This window comes from Leuresthes tenuis, unplaced genomic scaffold (assembly GCF_036924035.1).
Source record: "Leuresthes tenuis unplaced genomic scaffold, fLeuTen1.0.hap1 SCAF_22, whole genome shotgun sequence".
Lineage (NCBI taxonomy): Eukaryota > Metazoa > Chordata > Actinopteri > Atheriniformes > Atherinopsidae > Leuresthes > Leuresthes tenuis.
Window position 1 is genome coordinate 687,203 of NW_027325376.1, and position 23,483 is coordinate 710,685.

Sequence of the window (23,483 nt, forward strand, 5' to 3'; positions counted from 1 at the left end):
GAGCACTGCATTGTTTTACACTGCAGTACCGCTCTCTTACAGCAGAGGTGGAGGAGCACTGCATTGTTTTACACTGCAGTTCTGCTCTCTTACAGCAGAGGTGGAGGAGCACTGCATTGTTTTACACTGCAGTACTGCTCTGTTACAGCAGAGGTGGAGGAGCACTGCATTGTTTTACACTGCAGTACCGCTCTCTTACAGCAGAGGTGGAGGAGCACTGCATTGTTTTACACTGCAGTTCTCTTCTGTTACAGCAGAGGTGGAGGAGCACTGCATTGTTTTACACTGCTCTGTTACAGCAGAGGTGGAGGAGCACTGCATTGTTTTACACTGCAGTACTGCTCTGTTACAGCAGAGGTGGAGGAGCACTGCATTGTTTTACACTGCAGTACTGCTCTGTTACAGCAGAGGTGGAGGAGCACTGCATTGTTTTACACTGCAGTACTACTCTCTTACAGCAGAGGTGGAGGAGCACTGCATTGTTTTACACTGCCACATAAAGAATTAAAGTGAACTTAAATAGAACTCATGAGATCACAGAACACGTATTTCATCATAGACTGAACTTTAATTGACGTCAGATGATGTAAAGTTAATAAAAGTGTCGTAAAAAGTGTGAAATGCACCTCCAGACATTCTGTTTTCATGTTAAAGCCTCGTTTTTACTGCAGAAACTCTTCCCAGATGAAGTGGAGCCATGTTACAAATCTCAGAATAAACAGACACAGCAGAGCTGATGAATAAAAGCTTTCTCATCTCAGACTCTGAGCGATCTTCTGTAGGACGCCACGAACCTCCTGCTCATCGGGGTGAACAGCTAAGCTAACGGCTGCTTGAGCAGTTAAACAGTAGTTATAAGAGTTAAAGTGAACTTTGTGTCTGTCTTCATGCAAAAGATGAGTGTCTGCATGGAAGTGAGGCCTGTGCAGTCACTGGGATCCATACCAGATCTATGGCACCATAAATGTTCTGCCTTTGTGTGAAAGCACTGCTTCGGTCACCTGGCCTCCTCCTTTATAAAAGCTGATGATCAGAAACAGTGATGGAGCTTCGTTATAATCCCGCTGAAGCCACAGAAAACAGCTGCTGCTGTCTGACTCTCACTGGGACCAGAACTAACAGGAATCCTCACTGATAACTGATCTCAGAAGGTTATTAGACTGAAACCACACAATGGAAACTTGGCACCGAACAAAGGAAGTTAGAAACTGAATATAATGAGAGCATATTGAGGTTTCTGCGCTCAGCTGTGGTTTCCTTTGTAAGAACATGTCTGGTGGTGAAAATCAGTCAGTTTCCAGGTTCTTCTGCTGCTAACTTTAATTCTAACGCCCCTGACTCAACTTACCGAGCTCAGAGCTCATAACAGACCATTCAGAGACTGGGGAACCTGTTGTAAAAGGAACCTTCTCACGTATGTTTTAAGCTGTCGTTTTCATGAGCTTTCAAGCATGTAACATCTCCTCATGTCTTCTATCTGACTTCACTGCCAACAATCAGCTGAAAGCAGCCTTCAGAGGCTCATCTGACTGAAACACGAAGCTCTCATGATGCCACTTCCTGCTGTGAGAGTGTGGAAATGGATGCACGATGGATGAAATATAGATGCATGAGTGCAGCAGCTGTGTTTGACTCACCGAGCACCAGAGTCTTCATGCTGTCTGATCCTGCGTCTGAACAGCAGAGTGACGCCTGCAGCTTCACTTCCTGTGGACAGCTGCCGGCGTCACTGCCGCCGTCTGTTGTGACGCTGATGAAGACGACCTGCTTTTCTGAGATGAAGACGACCCGTTTAGATACATTTTTGTTCTTCGCCAGGCAGAGAAAAGCTCATCATTTTATTTAGAAAAAGAACCAAAAGTAGAACCTGAAGCAGCTGTTCTTGTGTCAAAGAAAGACAGAAAGTTTGTAGAATCTACAGCTTCTGGAGCTTCTCCAAGCAGCAGGTTACCTGCTGCCAGGTGAGGGTGTCAGGATTGGGTATAAAAGCAGCTTCCACCAAAGGTTCAGCCTCTCCAACAAGGATGGGTCGTGGCTCACCGCTTTGGGCCAAACTCCATCAGAGAATCATCAATAAGTTCAGGAAATATTCCTCAGAGTCAGACTGGAAAGAACTTTGGTCTTTCAGCATCTACAGAGCAGGATATTGGGAACAGATTCAGGGAGTCTGGGGAAGTCTCAGTGTGGAAAGGCCAAGGACAGAAAGCCCTGTTGGATGAGCTCGGAGCCCTCAGGCAGCACTGCAGGAGAAACCGTCAGGCCACCATGATCCATACAGCCACATGGGCTCAGGAGGAGCTGGGAAAAGCATTTCCACTCAACACAGTCCACGGCTGCATCCAGAAATGTGAGCTGAAGCTGCATCACACCAGGAGGAAGCCATATATCAGCTCTGAGCAGAACCACGGCCCAGTTCTCTGGACTCCAGCTCATCTCAGAGGGACAGAAAGACAGTGGACACGTGTTCTGTGGGCAGATGAGTCCACGTTTCAGCTGCTTCTGGGAAAAACTGCTGAGAAAGAGCATCCAGCTGTTCTCAGAGGAAGGTTTAAAGCCAGCGTCTGTGATGGTCTGGGGCTGCAGCAGAGTCCATGGCATGGAGGGCTTCATCTGGGTGAAGGTACCACTGATGCACAGCTGGATGTTGGAGTTCTGGAGAGACAGATGCTGCCATCAAGGTGCCGTCTTTTCCCGGGAGGCTGCATCAGAGTCCATTTCATTTCAGAAAGATGAACAATTCACACATTTATTTATTCACTTTCTGTGTTAAAAAGCCTCCAAACTTTGACTTGTTTGTTATTCTGCTTCCACCGAAGAAGAAAAATGAAGATCCAAATCCGATTCTGGTCGATTATTTGAACATTCTGGTTAAATAGAAACTTCCTGTGAATCTGACGTCTCCATGGAAACTGTGTTTGGAATTCCTGCTTCCTGTTCCGGAGCGACTCTGTGACGGCTGTTAGTGAACCAACTGGATCTGATGCTGGTACAGTCGCTCAGTGGGGCAGAGAAGAAGAAGCAGAGAAGAAGAAGCAGAGAAGAAGAAGCAGAGAAGAAGAAGCAGAGAAGAAGAAGCAGAGAAGAAGAAGCAGAGAGGAAGAAGCAGAGAGGAAGAAGATGTTTGTGCTGTTTGTGGTTGTCCTGCACGGTAAGAAAAGCTTCTTCTGTTCCGATGATTCAAACTCATTTTCTAAACAACACACAGACACACAGACACACACACACACACTCACACACACACACACACAGACACTCACACACACACACAGACACTCACACACACACACACACACACACACACACACTCACACACACACACTCACACACACACACACACACACACACACACACAGACACTCACACACTCACACACACTCACACACACACTCACACACTCTTCCAGGTAAAGGTGTGGCCACTGCCCGGCTGGTTCGTCTGCATTCCTCAGGCAGGTGACATGACATCCAACCAAATCAAAGCAGATTCCTGGCTCCGTGTTTCTGCTCGGCTTCACAGGTTCACACCTGAACTCACATTCAGGTCTTTGTGGTTCTTCAGGTGCGTTTATTATGTGTGCCCAATGCCAAAGGCAGGGCACACATATTACTATTGTGAATACTTATTATTCTCCCGTTTCCGTCACGTTTTTCGGCGCGCTACTCCTCCCACAGCGAAGGTCCGACTAAAATAAAAAATACATGGCTGCGTGCGCGCCGGTGGGGAGAGGTGTGCTATTACTTTTCTCTCTCATTACTCGAATGGAATAGCGGATAAATGGGAAAAAGCGGGAAAATTGTCAATGGGAAAATGAATGGAGAAGGCCTAAAAGAGGCAGTTTGGGGCTCTTCGTGAGGAGGCCTCTGAACTCAGCCATACAGCGTCACACACACATCATTCAAAGTTTGTGTGTGACAGGAAAGACTCAGCTTTAACTGGTGTAAAGGGCTTGTTAATAGCTTATACAGCTTTGACACAACGGCAGTTTACGTTTTAGGTGTCCAGAGGAGGTCGTCTCATGTCAGTTACACTGTAACTGTCACTCTAAAAATCTTTTAAAACAGATTTCTCGAACAAATTCCTCCCATGTCCAAAATATCTGCCTGATCTGGATAAATGATACATCAAAACGTAGGTATTTTAGTTGTCTTTCACCCAATGTGACTGTCATTGAGCTTGGCCTCACAGATTTCTCACAAATCCCCTCTGAGCGAAGAGAGGGAACATTCCATCCCATTATAAAACGGCCGAGCCCTGAAATCAGTCGGAAAACTCATTTTAAAACTGCCATAATAAAGGAGCCACGGGGGGTAGAAGAATAAAAATGACACCGCTGGCTTCCCCCGTCCCTTCTGGCGCTCACGGTGAAAGAATTATTCGGATCCGACTTCTACTTTTCGAACAGCGACCATTTGTTCCAGATTTCTTCCTCAAAATGAAAACCCCATGATTTTAAGGGGACAAAGTGAGGTGCAGATTTGGCAGTTGGCAGTTGGCAGTTACAGCTGTTGCCCATAGCAACTAATGCTGACCACACCCAAGATGGCTGCCCTGTTCTATCACAGCTGATGAAGCCAGAGCCAAGATGGCGGATGAGGGCAGAGCCAAGATGGCGGATGAGGTCAGAGTAAGCAGGGCAGCAGCAGGGCAGGAGCAGGGCAGCAGAAGGGCAGCAGAAGGGCAGCAGGAGGGCAGCAGGGCAGCAGGGCAGAAGCAGGGCAGCAGGAGGGCAGCAGCAGGGCAGCAGCAGGGCAGGCATAAATTTTCATTAATCTGAACAGATTAACAGGTTCATACCAGCCCCTGATGAGGCAAATCTCTGTGGGTTGCTATGGAAACAAAGCTTGTAGACTCAGCTCTCAGCTGGCGGTCCTCACTCAGCACCATCATTTTCAACAGGTTCTACCAACGGACCGGACTGCAGGACACATGTCCTGACCTGAACCTGAGGGACCAGAACCAACTCACTCCAGCTTCTCTCTGTGTCTGTATCCTCACAGTTTCCCAGCATGCCTCTGGGGTGGAGGTGCGTGAGGGGGCAGAGTTAGTCCTACTGCCCTGTGGGTCTCAGTCTGAGGTGGACAAGGCCACGGTGGTGTGGAGCCGTGACGATCTGAATCCCCCCACAGTTCACCTGCGTGGACCGGGTGGCGACGACCTCCAGAACCAGAACCAGCATTACAGCGGCCGAACGTCCATGGACACCAACGCCCTGAGAACCGGAGCGCTCAGTCTCACTCTGGCGAAGCCCAACATCTACGACAGCGGCACGTACATCTGCACCGTCCGCAGGTTCGGAGAAGACCTGAGCCGGACAGAAGTTCTGCTGGAGGTCCAACGGGACGGAGGTCGGTCTGTAGCTGGGTCAGAGCCCAGGTCAGAGTTATTTTATCATGAAGTAACCTTCATCTAACTTAACGTAACTTAAGTAACGTCTGTTCTCAGTTCCCACCTGGATCCTGGTTGTCCTGGTTCTCCTGGTGATGGCTGCTGTCCTCATCGTGCCCGTTGCTGTGCGCTTCAGGGACTTTTTCAAGACAGGTGGGTGGTGCTGAAAGAGGGTGGTGCTGTCTGTCCTGCTGTCTGTCCTGCTGTCTGTCTGTCCTGCTGTCTGTCCTGCTGTCTGTCTGTCCTGCCGTCTGTCTGTCCTGCTGCTGTCTGTCTGTCCTGCTGTCTGTCTGTCCTGCTGCTGTCTGTCTGTCCTGCTGCTGTCCTGCTGTCTGTCTGTCCTGCTGTCTGTCCTGCTGCCGTCTGTCTGTCCTGCTGTCTGTCTGTCCTGCCGTCTGTCTGTCCTGCCGTCTGTCTGTCCTGCTGCTGTCTGTCTGTCCTGCTGTCTGTCCTGCTGTCTGTCTGTCCTGCTGCTGTCTGTCTGTCCGTCCTGCTGTCTGTCTGTCCTGTTGCTGTCTGTCTGTCCTGCTGCTGTCTGTCTGTCCTGCTGTCTGTCCTGCTGTCTGTCTGTCCTGCTGCTGTCTGTCTGTCCGTCCTGCTGTCTGTCTGTCCTGCTGCTGTCTGTCTGTCCGTCCTGCTGTCTGTCTGTCCTGCTGTCTGTCTGTCCTGCTGCTGTCCTGCTGTCTGTCTGTCCTGCTGCTGTCTGTCTGTCCTGCTGTCTGTCTGTCCTGCTGTCTGTCCTGCTGTCTGTCTGTCCTGCTGTCTGTCTGTCCTGCTGCTGTCTGTCTGTCCTGCTGCTGTCTGTCTGTCCTGCTGTCTGTCTTTCCTGCTGCTGTCTGTCTGTCCTGCTGCTGTCTGTCCTGCTGTCTGTCTGTCCTGCTGTCTGTCCTGCCGTCTGTCTGTCCTGCTGTCTGTCTGTCTGTCCTGCTGTCTGTCTGTCCTGCTGTCTGTCTGTCTGTCCTGCCGTCTGTCTGTCCTGCTGTCTGTCTGTCTGTCCTGCCGTCTGTCTGTCCTCCTGTCTGTCTGTCCTGCTGTCTGTCTGTCCTGCTGTCTGTCTGTCCTGCTGTCTGTCTGTCCTGCCGTCTGTCTGTCCTCCTGTCTGTCTGTCCTGCTGTCTGTCTGTCTGTCCTGCTGTCTGTCTGTCCTGCCGTCTGTCTGTCCTCCTGTCTGTCTGTCCTGCTGTCTGTCTGTCTGTCCTGCTGTCTGTCTGTCCTCCTGTCTGTCTGTCCTGCTGTCTGTCTGTCTGTCCTGCTGTCTGTCTGTCCTGCTGTCTGTCTGTCCTGCGGTCTGTCTGTCCTGCTGTCTGTCCTGCTGCTGTCTGTCCTGCTGTCTGTCTGTCTGTCCTGCTGTCTGTCTGTCCTGCCGTCTGTCTGTCCTGCTGTCTGTCTGTCTGTCCTGCCGTCTGTCTGTCCTGCTGCTGTCTGTCTGTCCTGCTGATGATGCTCGTCCTCTCAGTCCCTCAGGTGGTGGTAGATTCCGGGGTAAAGTTCGTGCTGCTGCCCTGTCTAACCACAGTTCGCCCTCCTGAAGACGCTACAGTGCAGTGGACGGTCGGTAAAGACCGGGTGGTCCATGCGTTTCAGAGCGGCTCTGATCAGCTTGAACACCAGCACCAGTCCTACAGAGGACGAACAGAGTTCAAACGTAACCTCATGAAAATTGGAGTAATTTGTCTGAAACTGGATCACCCCACAGACAGAGACAGTGAGACCTACATGTGCACCGTCTGCAGCCGGGGGGGACAGATCCTGATGAAGAAACCAGTGACACTCCGGGTCAGAGGTCAGTGCCACAGGTCCTCGGACCACCTTCTGCTCTCTGTTCACCAGCCTCCCCTCAGAGACAACAGCTGAGTCTGATGGTCGTGGGATTCTTCTCCTGCGCTGCCTCAAGGTTGAATATGTAGGATTTTATGAAAAGCTTCAAAAATAATACATCCACGAGGCGTTTAGAGTGGTGCAGCGTTTCCTTAAAAATGCATATTCAGTCTGAATTAAACATTTTAAGGGATTTTGACGGGTTCGACAATGACTTCATGTTTACGTCGTACCAGCCAATAGCGGCCCATCGTTGCGGGTTGCCGGGTGACACTGGGTAGAATGGCAGAGACCCAGCGACCGCTGCGTTATCCATCCCAGCAGCAGAGTGACGGAGAAGGGCGAAAACTAGAGTAAGTATCGGCAACGCCTGCACTAGATGGACGCAGGTAGAAGATTTCCACGCTGAAATGGCGACTTTTCTATGTTTATGTATTTAGCAGACGCTTTTATCCAAAGCGACTTACAGGTAGGCAGTCAGGGTAAGGGGGTCTTGCCTGAGGACTCCTACTGGAGGTAATACCTTTCATGCAGGAGATTTGAACCCATGTCTCCCACATGGAAGGTAGAAATCATACCAGTACGCTATCCAGCCCAACCCTTTTCTCCTCGACCGGTAAGTTTTAGCCGTTAGCGGTGAGCCACTGAGTTAAAGCGAGGAGAGCGAGCGGTTGTTGTTGTAATCCTGTAGCTATATTTCTGATTGTTACATTATCCGTTGTGTATTGCGTGTATTTTTGTCAGAAAGAAGGAGAAATGCAACCAAACAAAGTATCCACACACGTTACCGATGCTCCATGTTTCTTTATCTCGGGTAAACTCCTCCTTCCCGGACCAATGAGAGAACAGTTAGGTGGCAGGTGCCGTTTGTTTCCATCTTTGGACCCTTTGGGGCTCTTAGACCCTCTTAGTGTTAGTGACCTCTCTCCTTCGCCGCGGACAGCCGGAGGACGCGGTGGCTCGGACAGAACATAGGCGTGGCCTACCGCACGCAGCCTTGACCTACCGATGTCTACAGTGTTGCCGTCTGTGTGCAGGCTGATCGCTGTGCGATGCTTCAGCAACGAACCTGGCAACCCATCCATCCATTTTCTATACCGTCAATCCGTCGGTCGGGTAGCGGGGGGGCTGGAGCCTATCCCAGCAGTCATCGGGCGAAAGGCGCGGTACACCCTGGACAGGTCGCCAGTCCATCACAGGGCCACAACCTGGCAACCCAACTGCTGGAATTATTTTCATGTTGTTGCAGCTACACTCTTCAGCCTCTAGATGTTGATATTCTGCTTATTCTACATATTCAACCTTTAATATGAAAACGTGGAAAACAAACATGAATGCATGTATGTATAATGTGTTCCCTCGGTTAGAAGTTCCATCTCTGTTATAACATTTAATGCTGTTTGGCTGATGGTGTTTGCTGTCCTCTCAGTTCTTAAGGTGGAGGTGGATTCAGGGGTGGAGTCTGTCCTGCTGCCCTGCAAATCATCAGTCCATCTGTCTAAGGACATGATGGTTGAGTGGAGCTTCAGTCACATCTGGATCACAAAGGTCCATGTGTACCAGAACGGTTCTGACCGAACTGAAGAACAGAACCAGCTTTACAGAAACAGAACGAGGATGAAAGAAGACCTGCTGAGAAGTGAGGACCTCAGTCTGACTCTGAAACACCCCACAGATGACGATAACTACACCTACACCTGCAGCGTCTACAGCAGAGAGGGAAACACCCTGATGAGGAAACAAGTGAAGGTTCAGGTCAAAGGTCAGTGCTGTTGGTCCAGGTCAGAGCTGAGCTCATAAAGCTGTCACAGTGCTGTGGATCAGAAGATCTGTTGTTAGACCCAAACTCCTGAACACCTCACCTTATAACTGCTGAGTGGTCCAGGTGCAAACCAAAATATGCCTCATGTTCTTCATCAGGGTGAAACGATGTTATGTTGTTCTCTCAGTCTGTCAGGTGGAGGTGGAGGAGGGGGAGGAGTCTGTCCAGCTGCCCTTTGAAACCTCAGGTGACCTGTCTAACACTACAGTGGACTGGTTTCGCTACGACCCGGACCCACTAATGACAGTCTACAAACGTCAGGGTACCCATGAGAGGCCTGAGCAGGACCCATTTTACAGAGGTCGGACGAAGCTGAGCGAGGAAACAGGAGACTTCAGTCTGACCCTCATGTTCCCAACAGACAGAGACACTGGGAGATACATCTGCAGAGTCACCGGCAGGAAGAACAAGAGGAAGAAAACTGTGCTGCTCAGAGTCATGAGTAAGTCTGGAGATACAAGCCACCTCAGAGGGAGGTGACCTGCTGAGCCTGGTTCTGTGTTGTGTCATGTTGTTGTGGAACTGTTGTTTGGTCTGTCCTTTATAGAGGTCTGCACACTCTGCACTGCCCTGTCCTACACTGCCCTGCCCTGTCCTGCACTGCACTGCACTGGTTAGGGGTTAGGTAGTGTAAGGGTTAGGGTAGGGTTAACCCTACTGCACTGCACTGCCCTGTCCTGTCCTGTCCTGTCCTGCACTGGTTAGGGGTTAGGTAGGGTAAGGGTTAGGGTAGGGTTAACCCTACTGCACTGCACTGCCCTGTCCTGCACTGGTTAGGGGTTAGTTAGGGTAAGGGTTAGGGTAGGGTTAACCCTACTGCACTGCACTGCACTACCCTGTCCTGTCCTGTCCTGCCCTGTCCTGCACTGGTTAGGGGTTAGGTAGGGTAAGGGTAAGGGTTAGGGTAAGGGTTAACCCTACTGCACTGCACTGCCCTGTGCTGCACTGGTTAGGGGTTCGGGTAGGGTTAACCCTACTGCACTGCCCTGTCCTGCACTGGTTAGGGGTTAGGTAGGGTAAGGGTTCGGGTAAGGGTTAACCCAACTGCACTACACTGCCCTGTCCTACACTGGTTAGGGGTTAGGTAGTGTAAGGGTTAGGGTAGGGTTAACCCTACTGCATTGCCCTGCACTGCACTGCCCTGTCCTGCACTGGTTAGGGGTTAGGTAGGGTAAGGGTTAGGGTAGGGTTAACCCTACTGCACTGCCCTGCCCTATCCTGCACTGGTTAGGGGTTAGGTAGGGTAAGGGTTCGGGTAGGGTTAACCCTACTGCACTGCCCTGTCCTGCACTAGTTAGGGGTTAGGTAGGGTAAGGGTTAACCCTACTGCATTGCCCTGCACTGCACTGCCCTGCCCTGCACTGGTTAGGGGTTAGGTAGGGTAAGGGTTCGGGTAGGGTTAACCCTACTGCACTGCCCTGCCCTGCCCTGTCCTGCAATGGTTAGGGGTTAGGTAGGGTAAGGGTTCGGGTAAGGGTTAACCCAACTGCACTACACTGCCCTGTCCTACACTGGTTAGGGGTTAGGTAGTGTAAGGGTTAGGGTAGGGTTAACCCTACTGCATTGCCCTGCACTGCACTGCCCTGTCCTGCACTGGTTAGGGGTTAGGTAGGGTAAGGGTTCGGGTAGGGTTAACCCTACTGCACTGCCCTGTCCTGCACTAGTTAGGGGTTAGGTAGGGTAAGGGTTCGGGTAGGGTTAACCCTACTGCACTGCCTGGTCCTGCACTGGTTAGGGGTTAGGTAGGGTAAGGGTTCGGGTAAGGGTTAACCCTACTGCACTGCCCTGTCCTGCACTAGTTAGGGGTTAGGTAGGGTAAGGGTTCGGGTAGGGTTAACCCTACTGCACTGCACTGCACTGCCCTTTCCTGCACTGGTTAGGGGTTAGGTAGTGTAAGGGTTCGGGTAAGGGTTAACCCTACTGCACTGCACTGCCCTGCCCTATCCTGCACTGGTTAGGGGTTAGTTAGGGTAAGGGTTCGGGTAGGGTTAACCCTACTGCACTGCACTGCCCTGTCCTGCACTGGTTAGGGGTTAGGTAGGGTAAGGGTTAGGGTAAGGGTTAACCCTACTGCTCTGCACTGCACTGCCCTGTCCTGCACTGGTTAGGGGTCAGGTAGGGTAAGGGTTAGGGTAAGGGTTAACCCTACTGCACTGCACTACACTGCCCTGTCCTGCACTGGTTAGGGGTTAGGTAGGGTAAGGGTTAGGGTAAGGGTTAACCCTACTGCACTGCACTGCCCTGTCCTGCACTGGTTAGGGGTTAGGTAGGGTAAGGGTTAGGGTAGGATTAACCCTACTGCACTGCCCTGTCCTGCACTGGTTAGGGGTTAGGTAGGGTAAGGGTTTGGGTAAGGGTTAACCCTACTGCACTGCACTGCCCTGTCTTGCACTGGTTAGGGGTTAGGTAGGGTAAGGGTTCGGGTAAGGGTTAACCCTACTGCACTGCACTGCCCTGTCTTGCACTGGTTAGGGGTTAGGTAGGGTAAGGGTTCGGGTAAGGATTAACCCTACTGCACTGCACTGCCCTGTCTTGCACTGGTTAGGGGTTAGGTAGGGTAAGGGTTCGGGTAAGGGTTAACCCTACTGCACTGCACTGCCCTGTCTTGCACTGGTTAGGGGTTAGGTAGGGTAAGGGTTCGGGTAAGGGTTAACCCTACTGCACTGCCTGGTCCTGCACTGGTTAGGGGTTAGGTAGGGTAAGGGTTCGGGTAAGGGTTAACCCTACTGCACTGCCCTGTCTTGCACTGGTTAGGGGTTAGGTAGGGTAAGGGTTAGGGTAGGATTAACCCTACTGCACTGCCCTGCCCTGTCTTGCACTGGTTAGGGGTTAGGTAGAGTAAGGGTTTGGGTAAGGGTTAACCCTACTGCACTGCACTGCCCTGTCTTGCACTGGTTAGGGGTTAGGTAGGGTAAGGGTTAGGGTAGGGTTAACCCTACTGCACTGCCCTGTCCTGCACTGGTTAGGGGTTAGGTAGGGTAAGGGTTAGGGTAGGGTTAACCCTACTGCACTGCCCTGTCCTGCACTGGTTAGGGGTTAGGTAGGGTAAGGGTTCGGGTAGGGTTAACCCTATTGCCCTGCCCTGCCCTGTCCTGCAATGGTTAGGGTTAGGGTTAGGGTCACTGTGGTGACCGGCTGTGTTCAGAACCACAGAGCATCATCTGCCTGCTGGCAGATGGTGATGTTCTGGTCTCTGCTGAGAGATGTCACTGCCTTCCTTTCCTGTGGTGTGAGGTAGGAGGGAGGAGGTTTAGCGCTGGAGAAGGCTGCTGTTACCTTCATACGTAGCGGTTCTGCTTCTGCCTCAATAATGAGATCCAAGAAGAAGTTCAGTTGCCTTGATTCAAGCGCCTATGATCAGAAAGGCTGCTGCTGCCTGTACAGCTGATGGTGTTTTGTTGTTTCCTCAGACTTTCAGGTTAAGGTGGAGGAGGGGGTGGAGTCTGTGCTGCTGCCCTTCAGAACAACCCCTGACCTTCCTGAAGATGCTGAAGTGCTGTGGAGGCGCTTTGAACCTGAACCCTCCATGACGGTCCATGTGTATCAGAGCGGCTCTGACCGGCCTGCAGAACAGAACCAGCACTACAGAAACAGAACGAAGATGAATGAAGACCCTCTGAGAAGTGGAGACCTCAGTCTGACTCTGGATCAGCCCACAGTCAGAGACGGTGGAGAGTACAGATGTGAAGTCATCAGTAAGCAGGAAGAAATCAGAAGAGAAACAACAGTGAAGCTGAAAGTCAGCGGTGAGTGTGGCGCTGCTGATAAGAAAGAGTTATGGTCTGTCTGTCTGTCTCTCTGTCAGTCTATCTGTCTGTCTGTCAGTCTGTTTTCTGTCTGTCTATCTGTCTGTCTGTCTGTCTGTCTGCCTGTCAGTCTATCTGTCTGTCTGTCAGTCTGCCTGTCTGTCTGTCTGTTTTCTGTCTGTCTATCTGTCTGTTTTCTGTCTGTCTGTCTGTCTTCTGTCTGTCTTCTGTCTGTCTGTCTGTTTTCTGTCTGTCTGTTTTCTGTCTGTCTGTCTGTTTTCTGTCTGTTTTCTGTCTGTCTGTCTGTCTTCTGTCTTTCTGTCTGCCTGTCTGTCTTCTGTCTCTTTTTTCTGTCTGTCTGTCTGTCTGTTTTCTGTCTTTCTATCTGTTTTCTGTCTGTCTGTCTGTCTCTTTCTTCTGTCTGTCTGTTTTCTGTCTGTCTGTCTGTTTTCTGTCTGTCTGTCTGTCTCTTTCTTCTGTTTGTCTGTTTTCTGTCTGTCTGTCTGTCATCTGTCTGTCTGTCTTCTGTCTTTCTGTCCGTCTGTCTGTCTGTCAGTCTGTCTGTTTTCTGTCTGTCTGTCTGTCTGTCTTCTGTCTTTCTGTCTGCCTGTCTGTCTTCTGTCTTTCTGTCCGCCTGTCTATCTGTCTGTCCGTCTGTCTGTTTTCTGTCTTTCTCTCTGTCTTTCTGTCTGCCTGTCTATCTGTCTGTCTGTTTTCTCTCTGTCTGTCTATCTGTCTGTCTGTTTTCTCTCTGTCTGCCTGCCTGTTGTCTGTCTGTCTGTCTGTCTGTTTTCTGTCTGCCTGTCTGTCTGTCTATCTGTCTGTTTTCTGTCTGTCTGTCTGTCTGTCTGTTTTCTGTCTATCTGTCTGTTTTCTGTCTATCTGTCTATCTGTCTATCCGTCTGTCTGTCTGTCTGTCTGTTTTCTGTCTGTCTGTCTGTCTGTTTTCTGTCTATCTGTCTGTTTTCTGTCTGTCTGACCTTCTTCTGTCTGTCTGTCTGTTGTCTTTCTGTCTGTCTGCCTGTCTGTTTTCTGTCTATCTGTCTGTTTTCTGTCTGTCTGTCTGTCTGTCTGTTTTCTGTCTGTCTGACCTTCTTCTGTCTGTCTGTCTGTCTGCCTGTTTGTTTTCTGTCTGTCTGTCTGTCTGTCTGTTTTCTGTCTGTCGGTCTCTCTGTCTGTCTGTTGTCTTTCTGTCTGTCTGCCTGTTTGTTTTCTGTCTGTCTGTCTGTCTGTCTGTTTTCTGTCTGTCGGTCTCTCTGTCTGTCTGTTGTCTTTCTGTCTGTTTTCTGTCTGTCTGTCTGTCTGTTTTCTGTCTGTCTGTTTTCTGTCTGTCTGTCTGTCTGTTTTTTGTCTGTCTGTCTGTCTGTTTTCTGTCTGTCTGTCTGTTTGTTTTCTGTCTGTCTGTTTTCTGTCTGTCTATCTGCCTGTTTTCTGTCTGTCTGTCTGTTTTCTGTCTGTCTGTCTGTTTTCTGTCTGTCTTTCTGTCTGTTTTCTGTCTGTCTGTCTGTTGTCTTTCTGTCTGTTTTCTGTCTGTCTGTCTGTTGTCTTTCTGTCTGTCTGTCTGTTTTCTGTCTGTCTGTCTGTTTTCTGTCTGTCTTTCTGTCTGTCTGTCTGTTTTCTGTCTGTCTGTCTGTCTGCCTGTTTGTTTTCTGTCTGTCTGTCTGTCTGTTTTCTGTCTGTCTGTCTGTCTGTTTTCTGTCTGTCTGACCTTCTTCTGTCTCCTCTGCAGAGAGATTTAAGGATCAAACAGAGGACATCAGGAACAGCTCCATTGATCCGACTCCTCTGACGGCTGATCAATCAGTTTGTTGATGGATCTTTGATTATTAGAAGCCAACTGAAACTCCTCTCTGATCCTGAGCTGCAGGAGGCGACTGTGGAGAGAAAAACTCCCTTTAAACAGGAAGAAACCTCCATCAGAACCAGAACCAGGAAGAAACCTCCATCAGAAGCAGAACCAGGAAGGGTCCATCTGCCTGGACCAGCTGCAGACAGAGCAGGAAGGAAGGCTGCCTGTGTGGAACAATAACTTAATCTGATCAATACCACTGTCATGTCATTAAAACACAAGCCGATCTGATTCAGTAACTTATCAAAAAGTGTGAAAAGTGCCTGCTCTGATTGTCCTGATAAATACAAGTTTAACTGCTGTGGACTCAGTTCTGTGTCTGTAGCGATGAGCTGATGGTTCTGCCTCAAACATCCAGCTGTGGAGGCTTTGTCCGGAGAAGCTGGAAATCATTCCTCACACCAGTGAGCTCTGGGTACTACTTAGATTCCCAAACTGGTCCCAGCCGTACGGCCTTCGCCCTGAACTGAACCTGCAGAAAACCTGGTGCTGAAAGCAGCCTGGCGCTGGTCACAGCTGCTTCAGCGCTTTGTTTCAGGCTTTATAAGGATGTGGACAGGTGCCGGATTCTGAAACAACAGGCCGAACTGGAACAGTTAGGCTGTGTTCATTGCCTTTGCTTCAGTTCTGGTTTATTTAACTCTGTTTTAACTGATCCAAGAGAGTTCTGTAACAGAGATCCCAGTACCTCCCTTTCCCAGCCGTCTCCTGCAGCTCTTTCAGGGGGACGCCGAGTTCTCCCCAAACCAGCTGAGAGATATAGCTCCAAGGTCTCCTTCAGGACCCGCCTGAAACACCTGCAGGGAGGCGCCTGGAGGGAATCCTGACCAGATCCCTGATTCCGGTTTCGATTGCACAAGTTCCATCAAAAGCAGTTCTGTGAGAACAGCCTGAAACTGTCTGGAGCTCAGTAACTAAAGACTGTTTGGACTGATTAAAGAAGGTGATCTCATCAAGTTTTATCGGTTGTGTGAAAAGGTTTAGTCTCAGACTTTGTAAAGTTCCCAACATTAATCAGCCTGTTGATTCCAGGTTCTGTTCAGGACTTTTCATGCTGTCGGTCAGTGAGAATAAATGTAGATTTAATAACCAGGATGGATGAGATCATGATGTTAATGTGATATGCATGAACTGTTTAAATAAGGAGTCCTGCTTATGTTCTCAGTCATTGTTACAACTGCTAAATGTAGATTATTCCTAAATCTAAAACTTTATTTAAAGTTTATTCCAACAGGTTTACCATAAAGGAACAGTACTGTCGTGATGTCATCACACGCCGCTCTGCAATAACACGACAGTACTGTTCCTTTAAGGTAAACCTGTTGGAATAAACTTTGGTTCGGTCGTCATCTTTCAGCCGTTCTGCAGTTAAAACCTACTGAAAAGCTCTGGGGGGGGGGGGGGGGGGGTAATTCATGGTCCCACAGCAGCTGGAGCCCTTCAGACGTCCTGTAATTACAGTCCAGCTGTTTGTGTTTGGTTCTGTGAATACTCTGACATTGTGTCACTGCTCACGGCACATTTAAAACGTTCTGGTTCTTCTCCAGGTGTGTGTTCACATACATGAGAAGCAAAGCTGGCTCAGACATGACTGACATGTGGGCACAAAGAGCAGCTCCAGCCCTCCAATCACCTCCATTAGCTCTGAAAGCTGAAGCTAAACACTCAGTTTCCATCATTTAAACTGACCTGGGATCAAAGATAACAACTTAAAGAGACAAGATGGCACTTTGGAGCAGGTGATTTAATGTGAAACAGGATGAGCAGAACATCTCAGTGTGAATTAAACGACACATCGAAGCAAATCGTTTGCTTTGAGGATTTATTGAGACTGAATCATTTGTGTTCCAGAAGGAATCGATTCTAAACTAACTCCTTAGATATTTAAAGGGACAGTTTGGATCTGCTCACACCGTGCTGCAGGGACAGTTTGGATCTGCTCACACCGTGCTGCAGGGACAGTTTGGATCTGCTCACACCGTGCTGCAGGGACAGTTTGGATCTGCTCACACCGTGCTGCAGGGGCAGCTGAAAGCTTCCTGTTTTCCACCTTAAATAAACAGGACGACACACTTTAATTCATCCCCAGGCTGCAGATCAGCTCCACTTTTAAGTCTTTATCACCAAGAAAGTCTTTGTTTTCATTCAGCTGTCAGGAAACGCTCACGGGGTCAGAGGTCAGCAGGGTGCCTGGGTCCACCTGTGTCACCTCGTTACCGTAGAAACACCATGGTGAGAAGACCTGAGAGACACAGAGCTGAAGTCAGCATTCCTGTCCTTTGTGTGTGTGTTACAGGCGTGTATGTGTGTTACAGGCGTGTTACAGGCGTGTTTGTGTGTTACAAGCGTGTTACAGGCGTGTATGTGTGTTACAAGCCTGTTACAGGCGTGTATGTGTGTTACAAGCCTGTTACAGGTGTGTTACAGGCGTGTTACAGGCGTGTATGTGTGTTACAAGCGTGTTACAGGCGTGTTAGTGTGTTACAAGCCTGTTACAGGCGTGTATGTGTGTTACAAGCGTGTTACAGGTGTGTTACAGGCGTGTATGTGTGTTACAAGCGTGTTACAAGCGTGTTACAGGCGTGTTACAGGCGTGTTACAGGCGTGTTACAGGCGTGTATGTGTGTTACAAGCGTGTTACAGGCGTGTTACAGGTGTGTATGTGTGTTACAAGCGTGTTACAGGCGTGTTACAGGTGTGTATGTGTGTTACAAGCGTGTTACAGGCGTGTTACAGGCGTGTATGTGTGTTACAAGCGTGTTACAGGCGTGTTACAGGCGTGTATGTGTGTTACAAGCGTGTTACAGGCGTGTTACAGGCGTGTATGTGTGTTACAAGCGTGTTACAGGCGTGTTACAGGCGTGTATGTGTGTTACAAGCGTGTTACAGGCGTGTTACAGGCGTGTATGTGTGTTACAAGCGTGTTACAGGCGTGTTACAGGCGTGTATGTGTGTTACAAGCGTGTTACAGGCGTGTTACAGGCGTGTATGTGTGTTACAAGCGTGTTACAGGTGTGTATGTGTGTTACAAGCGTGTTACAGGCGTGTTACAGGTGTGTATGTGTGTTACAAGCGTGTTACAGGTGTGTTACAAGTGTGTTACAGGTGTGTTACAGGTGTGTTACAGGTGTATATGTGTGTTACAAGCGTGTTACAGGTGTGTTACAGGTGCGTTAGAGGTGTGTTACAGGTGAGTTAGAGGTGTGTTACAAGTGTGTTACAGGTGTATATGTGTGTTACATGTGTGTTACATGTGTGTTACAGGCGTGTATGTGTGTTACAAGCGTGTTACAGGCGTGTTACAGGTGTGTATGTGTGTTACAAGCGTGTTACAGGCGTGTATGTGTGTTACAGGCGTGTATGTGTGTTACAAGCGTGTTACAGGTGTGTTACAAGTGTGTTACAGGTGTGTTACAGGTGTATATGTGTGTTACAAGCGTGTTACAGGCGTGTTACAGGTGTGTATGTGTGTTACAAGCGTGTTACAGGCGTGTATGTGTGTTACAGGCGTGTATGTGTGTTACAAGCGTGTTACAGGTGTGTTACAAGTGTGTTACAGGTGTGTTACAGGTGTATATGTGTGTTACAAGCGTGTTACAGGCGTGTTACAGGCGTGTATGTGTGTTACAAGCGTGTTACAGGTGTGTTACAAGTGTGTTACAAGTGTGTTACAGGTGTGTATGTGTGTTACATGTGTGTTACATGTGTGTTACAGGCGTGTATGTGTGTTACAAGCGTGTTACAGGTGTGTTACAAGTGTGTTACAAGTGTGTTACAGGTGTGTATGTGTGTTACATGTGTGTTACAAGCGTGTTACAGGCGTGTATGTGTGTTACAAGCGTGTTATAGGTGTGTTACAGGTGTGTATGTGTGTTACAAGCGTGTTACAGGCGTGTTACAGGTGTGTATGTGTGTTACAGGTGTGTTACAGGTGTGTTACAGGTGTGTATGTGTGTTACAGGCGTGTTACAGGCGTGTTACAGGCGTGTTACAGGCGTGTATGTGTGTTACAAGCGTGTTACAGGTGTGTATGTGTGTTACAGGCGTGTTACAGGCGTGTATGTGTGTTACAAGCGTGTTACAGGCGTGTTACAGGCGTGTATGTGTGTTACAAGCGTGTTACAGGTGTGTTACAGGCGTGTATGTGTGTTACAAGCGTGTTACAGGTGTGTTACAAGTGTGTTACAGGTGTGTATGTGTGTTACATGTGTGTTACATGTGTGTTACATGCGTGTATGTGTGTTACAAGCGTGTTACAGGCGTGTATGTGTGTTACAAGCGTGTTATAGGTGTGTTACAGGTGTGTATGTGTGTTACAAGCGTGTTACAGGCGTGTTACAGGTGTGTATGTGTGTTACAGGTGTGTTACAGGTGTGTTACAGGTGTGTATGTGTGTTACAGGCGTGTTACAGGCGTGTTACAGGCGTGTATGTGTGTTACAAGCGTGTTACAGGTGTGTATGTGTGTTACAGGCGTGTTACAGGCGTGTATGTGTGTTACAAGCGTGTTACAGGCGTGTTACAGGCGTGTATGTGTGTTACAAGCGTGTTACAGGTGTGTTACAGGCGTGTATGTGTGTTACAAGCGTGTTACAGGCGTGTTACAGGCGTGTATGTGTGTTACAAGCGTGTTACAGGCGTGTTACAGGCGTGTTACAGGCGTGTTACAGGCGTGTTACAGGCGTGTTACAGGCGTGTATGTGTGTTACAAGCGTGTTACAGGCGTGTTACAGGCGTGTTACAGGCGTGTATGTGTGTTACAAGCGTGTTACAGGCGTGTTACAGGCGTGTATGTGTGTTACAAGCGTGTTACAGGCGTGTTACAGGCGTGTATGTGTGTTACAAGCGTGTTACAGGCGTGTTACAGGCGTGTTACAGGCGTGTATGTGTGTTACAAGCGTGTTACAGGCGTGTTACAGGCGTGTATGTGTGTTACAAGCGTGTTACAGGCGTGTTACAGGCGTGTATGTGTGTTACAAGCGTGTTACAGGCGTGTTACAGGCGTGTATGTGTGTTACAAGCGTGTTACAGGCGTGTTACAGGCGTGTATGTGTGTTACAAGCGTGTTACAGGCGTGTTACAGGCGTGTATGTGTGTTACAAGCGTGTTACAGGTGTGTTACAAGTGTGTTACAGGTGTGTTACAGGTGTATATGTGTGTTACAAGCGTGTTACAGGTGTGTTACAGGTGCGTTAGAGGTGTGTTACAGGTGAGTTAGAGGTGTGTATGTGTGTTACAAGCGTGTTACAGGTGTGTATGTGTGTTACCGAGTGTGTAGGCGCAGACCAGCTTCTGATTGGTGGAGACGTGCAGGCAGTGTGGAACCACAGAGCTGCTGTCGGTGTGCAGGGGGAGCATCAACACTGCGACACACAGCACAGCCAACAACACACACACCACCCACTGAGACACGCTGCGCACAGCTGCACACACACACACACACACACACACACACACACACACACACACACACACACACACACCAGTCTGATCAATGACACACTCGGCTTAAACAATGTCTCACAACAACAAAGTAAACTACACGTCCCAGAATGCAACACTGTGAGAAACTCCCCCCCTCACCTGTGCAGGTAGGCAGCTGCAGGTGTGTCTGTGTTGGCACCAGCAGAGGAGTCAGCGTCCTCTGCCTCTCTCCTCCTCCTGCTCTGGGCTTTCTGTTCACCCTCTCCTCTTCTTCCTCCCCTCCTCCTCCTCTCAGCTCGGCCCAGATCTCCCGTCCTCCCACCTGGCCGCCTCCTCGCACCTCCATGCGGAACCGGTCCCTGCGCCCCCGGTTTGCAGGGGAGACGTCCAGGTGCCGCACCACCCTGTCGGTGAGAGGAAGGGGGACTCTGAGCTCAGGACGGGCTGCAGCCACAGGTGAGTCGCAGCTCTGAGGGATACTTACAGGTCGACGCAGGACTTTGCAGCGACGCTGCCTTCGGCCTCCACCACCCGGTAGAGCGCCGGCGCCGTGCACCACACTGCAGACACAGACAGAGGGAGTTAGGTGGTGTGTGAGCAGCAGGGGGCGCTGTGGGGCTGGCTGGGGGGAAACACTGACTCTTGAAGCTGATCCTGAAGGCGTAGGGGTTGTAGAGCGTCAGCACCTTCCTGTGGGAGCTCCTCTGCTCCGAGTGGAACACCAGCTCTGAGGGGAACAGGAAGACGGGCAGCGGCGCCGCCTCCCGGCCCTCATGGCCGTCGCTGCTCCTCATCACTCCGCCCTGCGTGCTGCCCCACCTGCAGCCATGAGCCGAGCGCTGTCATTGGACGTCTCACCGTGTGATGTCACAGCAGGGCGACCTGCTGCAGAAGAAGAGAAAGCAGCAGAACCACCTGTGAGGTCGTTCAGATCCAGCTGTTTCAGATCCAGCTGATTCAGATCCAGCTGTTCAGATCCAGCTGGTTCAGATCCAGCTGTTTCAGATCCAGCTGGTTCAGATCCAGCTGGTTCAGATCCAGCTGATTCAGATCCAGCTGTTCAGATCCAGCTGGTTCAGATCCAGCTGATTCAGATCCAGCTGTTTAGATCCAGCTGATTCAGATCCAGCTGTTCAGATCCAGCTGTTCAGATCCAGCTGGTTCAGATCCAGCTGTTTAGATCCAGCTGATTCAGATCCAGCTGTTTAGATCCAGCCGATTCAGATCCAGCTGTTCAGATCCAGCTGGTTCAGATCCAGCTGTTCAGATCCAGCTGGTTCAGATCCAGCTGTTCAGATCCAGCTGTTTCAGATCCAGCTGATTCAGATCCAGCTGTTCGGATCCAGCTGTTTCAGATCCAGCTGATTCAGATCCAGCTGTTCAGATCCAGCTGGTTCAGATCCAGCTGATTCAGATCCAGCTGTTTAGATCCAGCTGATTCAGATCCAGCTGGTTCAGATCCAGCTGTTTAGATCCAGCTGTTTCAGATCCAGCTGATTCAGATCCAGCTGTTCGGATCCAGCTGTTTCAGATCCAGCTGATTCAGATCCAGCTGATTCAGATCCAGCTGTTTAGATCCAGCTGGTTCAGATCCAGCTGTTCAGATCCAGCTGATTCAGATCCAGCTGTTTAGATCCAGCCGATTCAGATCCAGCTGTTCAGATCCAGCTGGTTCAGATCCAGCTGTTCAGATCCAGCTGGTTCAGATCCAGCTGTTCAGATCCAGCTGTTTCAGATCCAGCTGATTCAGATCCAGCTGTTCGGATCCAGCTGTTTCAGATCCAGCTGATTCAGATCCAGCTGTTCAGATCCAGCTGGTTCAGATCCAGCTGATTCAGATCCAGCTGTTTAGATCCAGCTGATTCAGATCCAGCTGGTTCAGATCCAGCTGTTTAGATCCAGCTGTTTCAGATCCAGCTGATTCAGATCCAGCTGTTCGGATCCAGCTGTTTCAGATCCAGCTGATTCAGATCCAGCTGATTCAGATCCAGCTGTTTAGATCCAGCTGGTTCAGATCCAGCTGTTCAGATCCAGCTGATTCAGATCCAGCTGTTTAGATCCAGCCGATTCAGATCCAGCTGATTCAGATCCAGCTGATTCAGATCCAGCTGTTTAGATCCAGCTGGTTCAGATCCAGCTGTTCAGATCCAGCTGGTTCAGATCCAGCTGTTTAGATCCAGCTGATTCAGATCCAGCTGTTTAGATCCAGCCGATTCAGATCCAGCTGTTCAGATCCAGCTGGTTCAGATCCAGCTGTTCAGATCCAGCTGGTTCAGATCCAGCTGTTCAGATCCAGCTGTTTCAGATCCAGCTGATTCAGATCCAGCTGTTCGGATCCAGCTGTTTCAGATCCAGCTGATTCAGATCCAGCTGTTCAGATCCAGCTGGTTCAGATCCAGCTGATTCAGATCCAGCTGTTTAGATCCAGCTGATTCAGATCCAGCTGGTTCAGATCCAGCTGTTTAGATCCAGCTGTTTCAGATCCAGCTGATTCAGATCCAGCTGTTCGGATCCAGCTGTTTCAGATCCAGCTGTTCAGATCCAGCTGGTTCAGATCCAGCTGTTTAGATCCAGCTGTTTAGATCCAGCCGATTCAGATCCAGGAGGGAAGGCAGGTTCACGGTAGCCTGAGTAAGACTGTGAGCTCCCTGATAACCCCCCCCGGGGCTGGTTTGGAGTGGGTCAATAAGCTGTGGGGGTGACCCACAAACTCATCAGTTCCATCAAAGCAGCTATGAGAATTAAATTCCAGTAAAGAATTCTGCAGAATATTCTGACACCGAACAGCCCGGATCTGTGTTCTGTGGCGGGTCAGGACATCACATAAAACGGGTTAAAGATGGGCCAGCCCACATCACGAGAGAGTAAAAAGTTCAAATATGACCAGATGAAAACACCTGGACATTAACAGCTGGAAATATCAACCATCGTTCATCATCCTGGCGTGTTCCAACCTCTCTGTCAGTTAATCTGACCACAAACAGAGGATTTAGCTGTGAAAGCAGCGGTGGGCGGACAGTAAACAGGTAAACAGGAAGCGGTTTGCTAACTGACGCTATCTGCACTGTTTACCCGAATGTGACGCAACCGGAAGCTCCAGCAGCTCCGGGAAATGTCCACCGCACAGTAACCGGTACCACGCGGGTTCTAACAGCAGTTTAAGCCGTCAGAACCGGTTCTGTGAGGCTCTACTCACCGCCGGACGTCTGGACTTTATCTGCGAGCTGCTTCATCTGACAGGTCCCGCCCCTGTGGAGCTCCCAGCCAATGAGCGTGGAGCAAGGCAAACAAACGGATCCTATTGGACGTCTGTCTCGTCAGTCGCTGTTGCTGTTCACGCTGGAGTGACGCATTAATTTAGTTCTGGACTCTTTCATATTAAAACAGTTTAATTACTTTAAATAGATCGTAATTAATGTGTTAATTAATATATTATGGAAG

General features: G+C 49.7%; 2 protein-coding genes across 4 annotated transcripts; one reads left to right on the forward strand and one right to left on the reverse strand.

Moving 5' to 3' along the window:
* Positions 1 to 1,609: 1,609 nt before the first annotated feature.
* On the forward strand, positions 1,610 to 15,446 carry LOC140282280 (uncharacterized). Its single transcript, XM_072376870.1, has 10 exons — positions 1,610 to 1,790; positions 2,993 to 3,148; positions 4,998 to 5,345; positions 5,443 to 5,538; positions 6,841 to 7,167; positions 8,632 to 8,964; positions 9,152 to 9,466; positions 12,435 to 12,770; positions 14,500 to 14,573; positions 15,321 to 15,446. The coding sequence occupies exons 1-10, from the start codon at positions 1,610 to 1,612 to the stop codon at positions 15,444 to 15,446; spliced, it is 2,292 nt and encodes a 763-aa protein (XP_072232971.1).
* A 927-nt stretch (positions 15,447 to 16,373) lies between these two features.
* On the reverse strand, positions 16,374 to 23,317 carry LOC140281638 (motile sperm domain-containing protein 1-like). 3 transcript variants are annotated; one of them, XM_072376139.1, is made up of 6 exons: positions 23,239 to 23,313; positions 20,683 to 20,924; positions 20,527 to 20,602; positions 20,202 to 20,446; positions 19,886 to 20,041; positions 16,374 to 16,861 (listed from the first exon to the last, which is right to left on the reverse strand). In XM_072376139.1, exons 2-6 carry the CDS (start codon positions 20,834 to 20,836, stop codon positions 16,833 to 16,835), a joined length of 660 nt encoding a protein of 219 aa, XP_072232240.1. In that variant the 5' UTR covers positions 20,837 to 20,924; positions 23,239 to 23,313; the 3' UTR covers positions 16,374 to 16,832. The 3 variants fall into 3 exon arrangements, with proteins under 3 accessions (XP_072232240.1, XP_072232241.1, XP_072232239.1); XM_072376140.1 differs by lacking the exon at positions 23,239 to 23,313 and adding an exon at positions 23,115 to 23,232 and having other exon boundaries at positions 20,683 to 20,927; XM_072376138.1 differs by having other exon boundaries at positions 16,375 to 16,861; positions 20,683 to 20,927; positions 23,239 to 23,317.
* Positions 23,318 to 23,483: the final 166 nt, after the last annotated feature.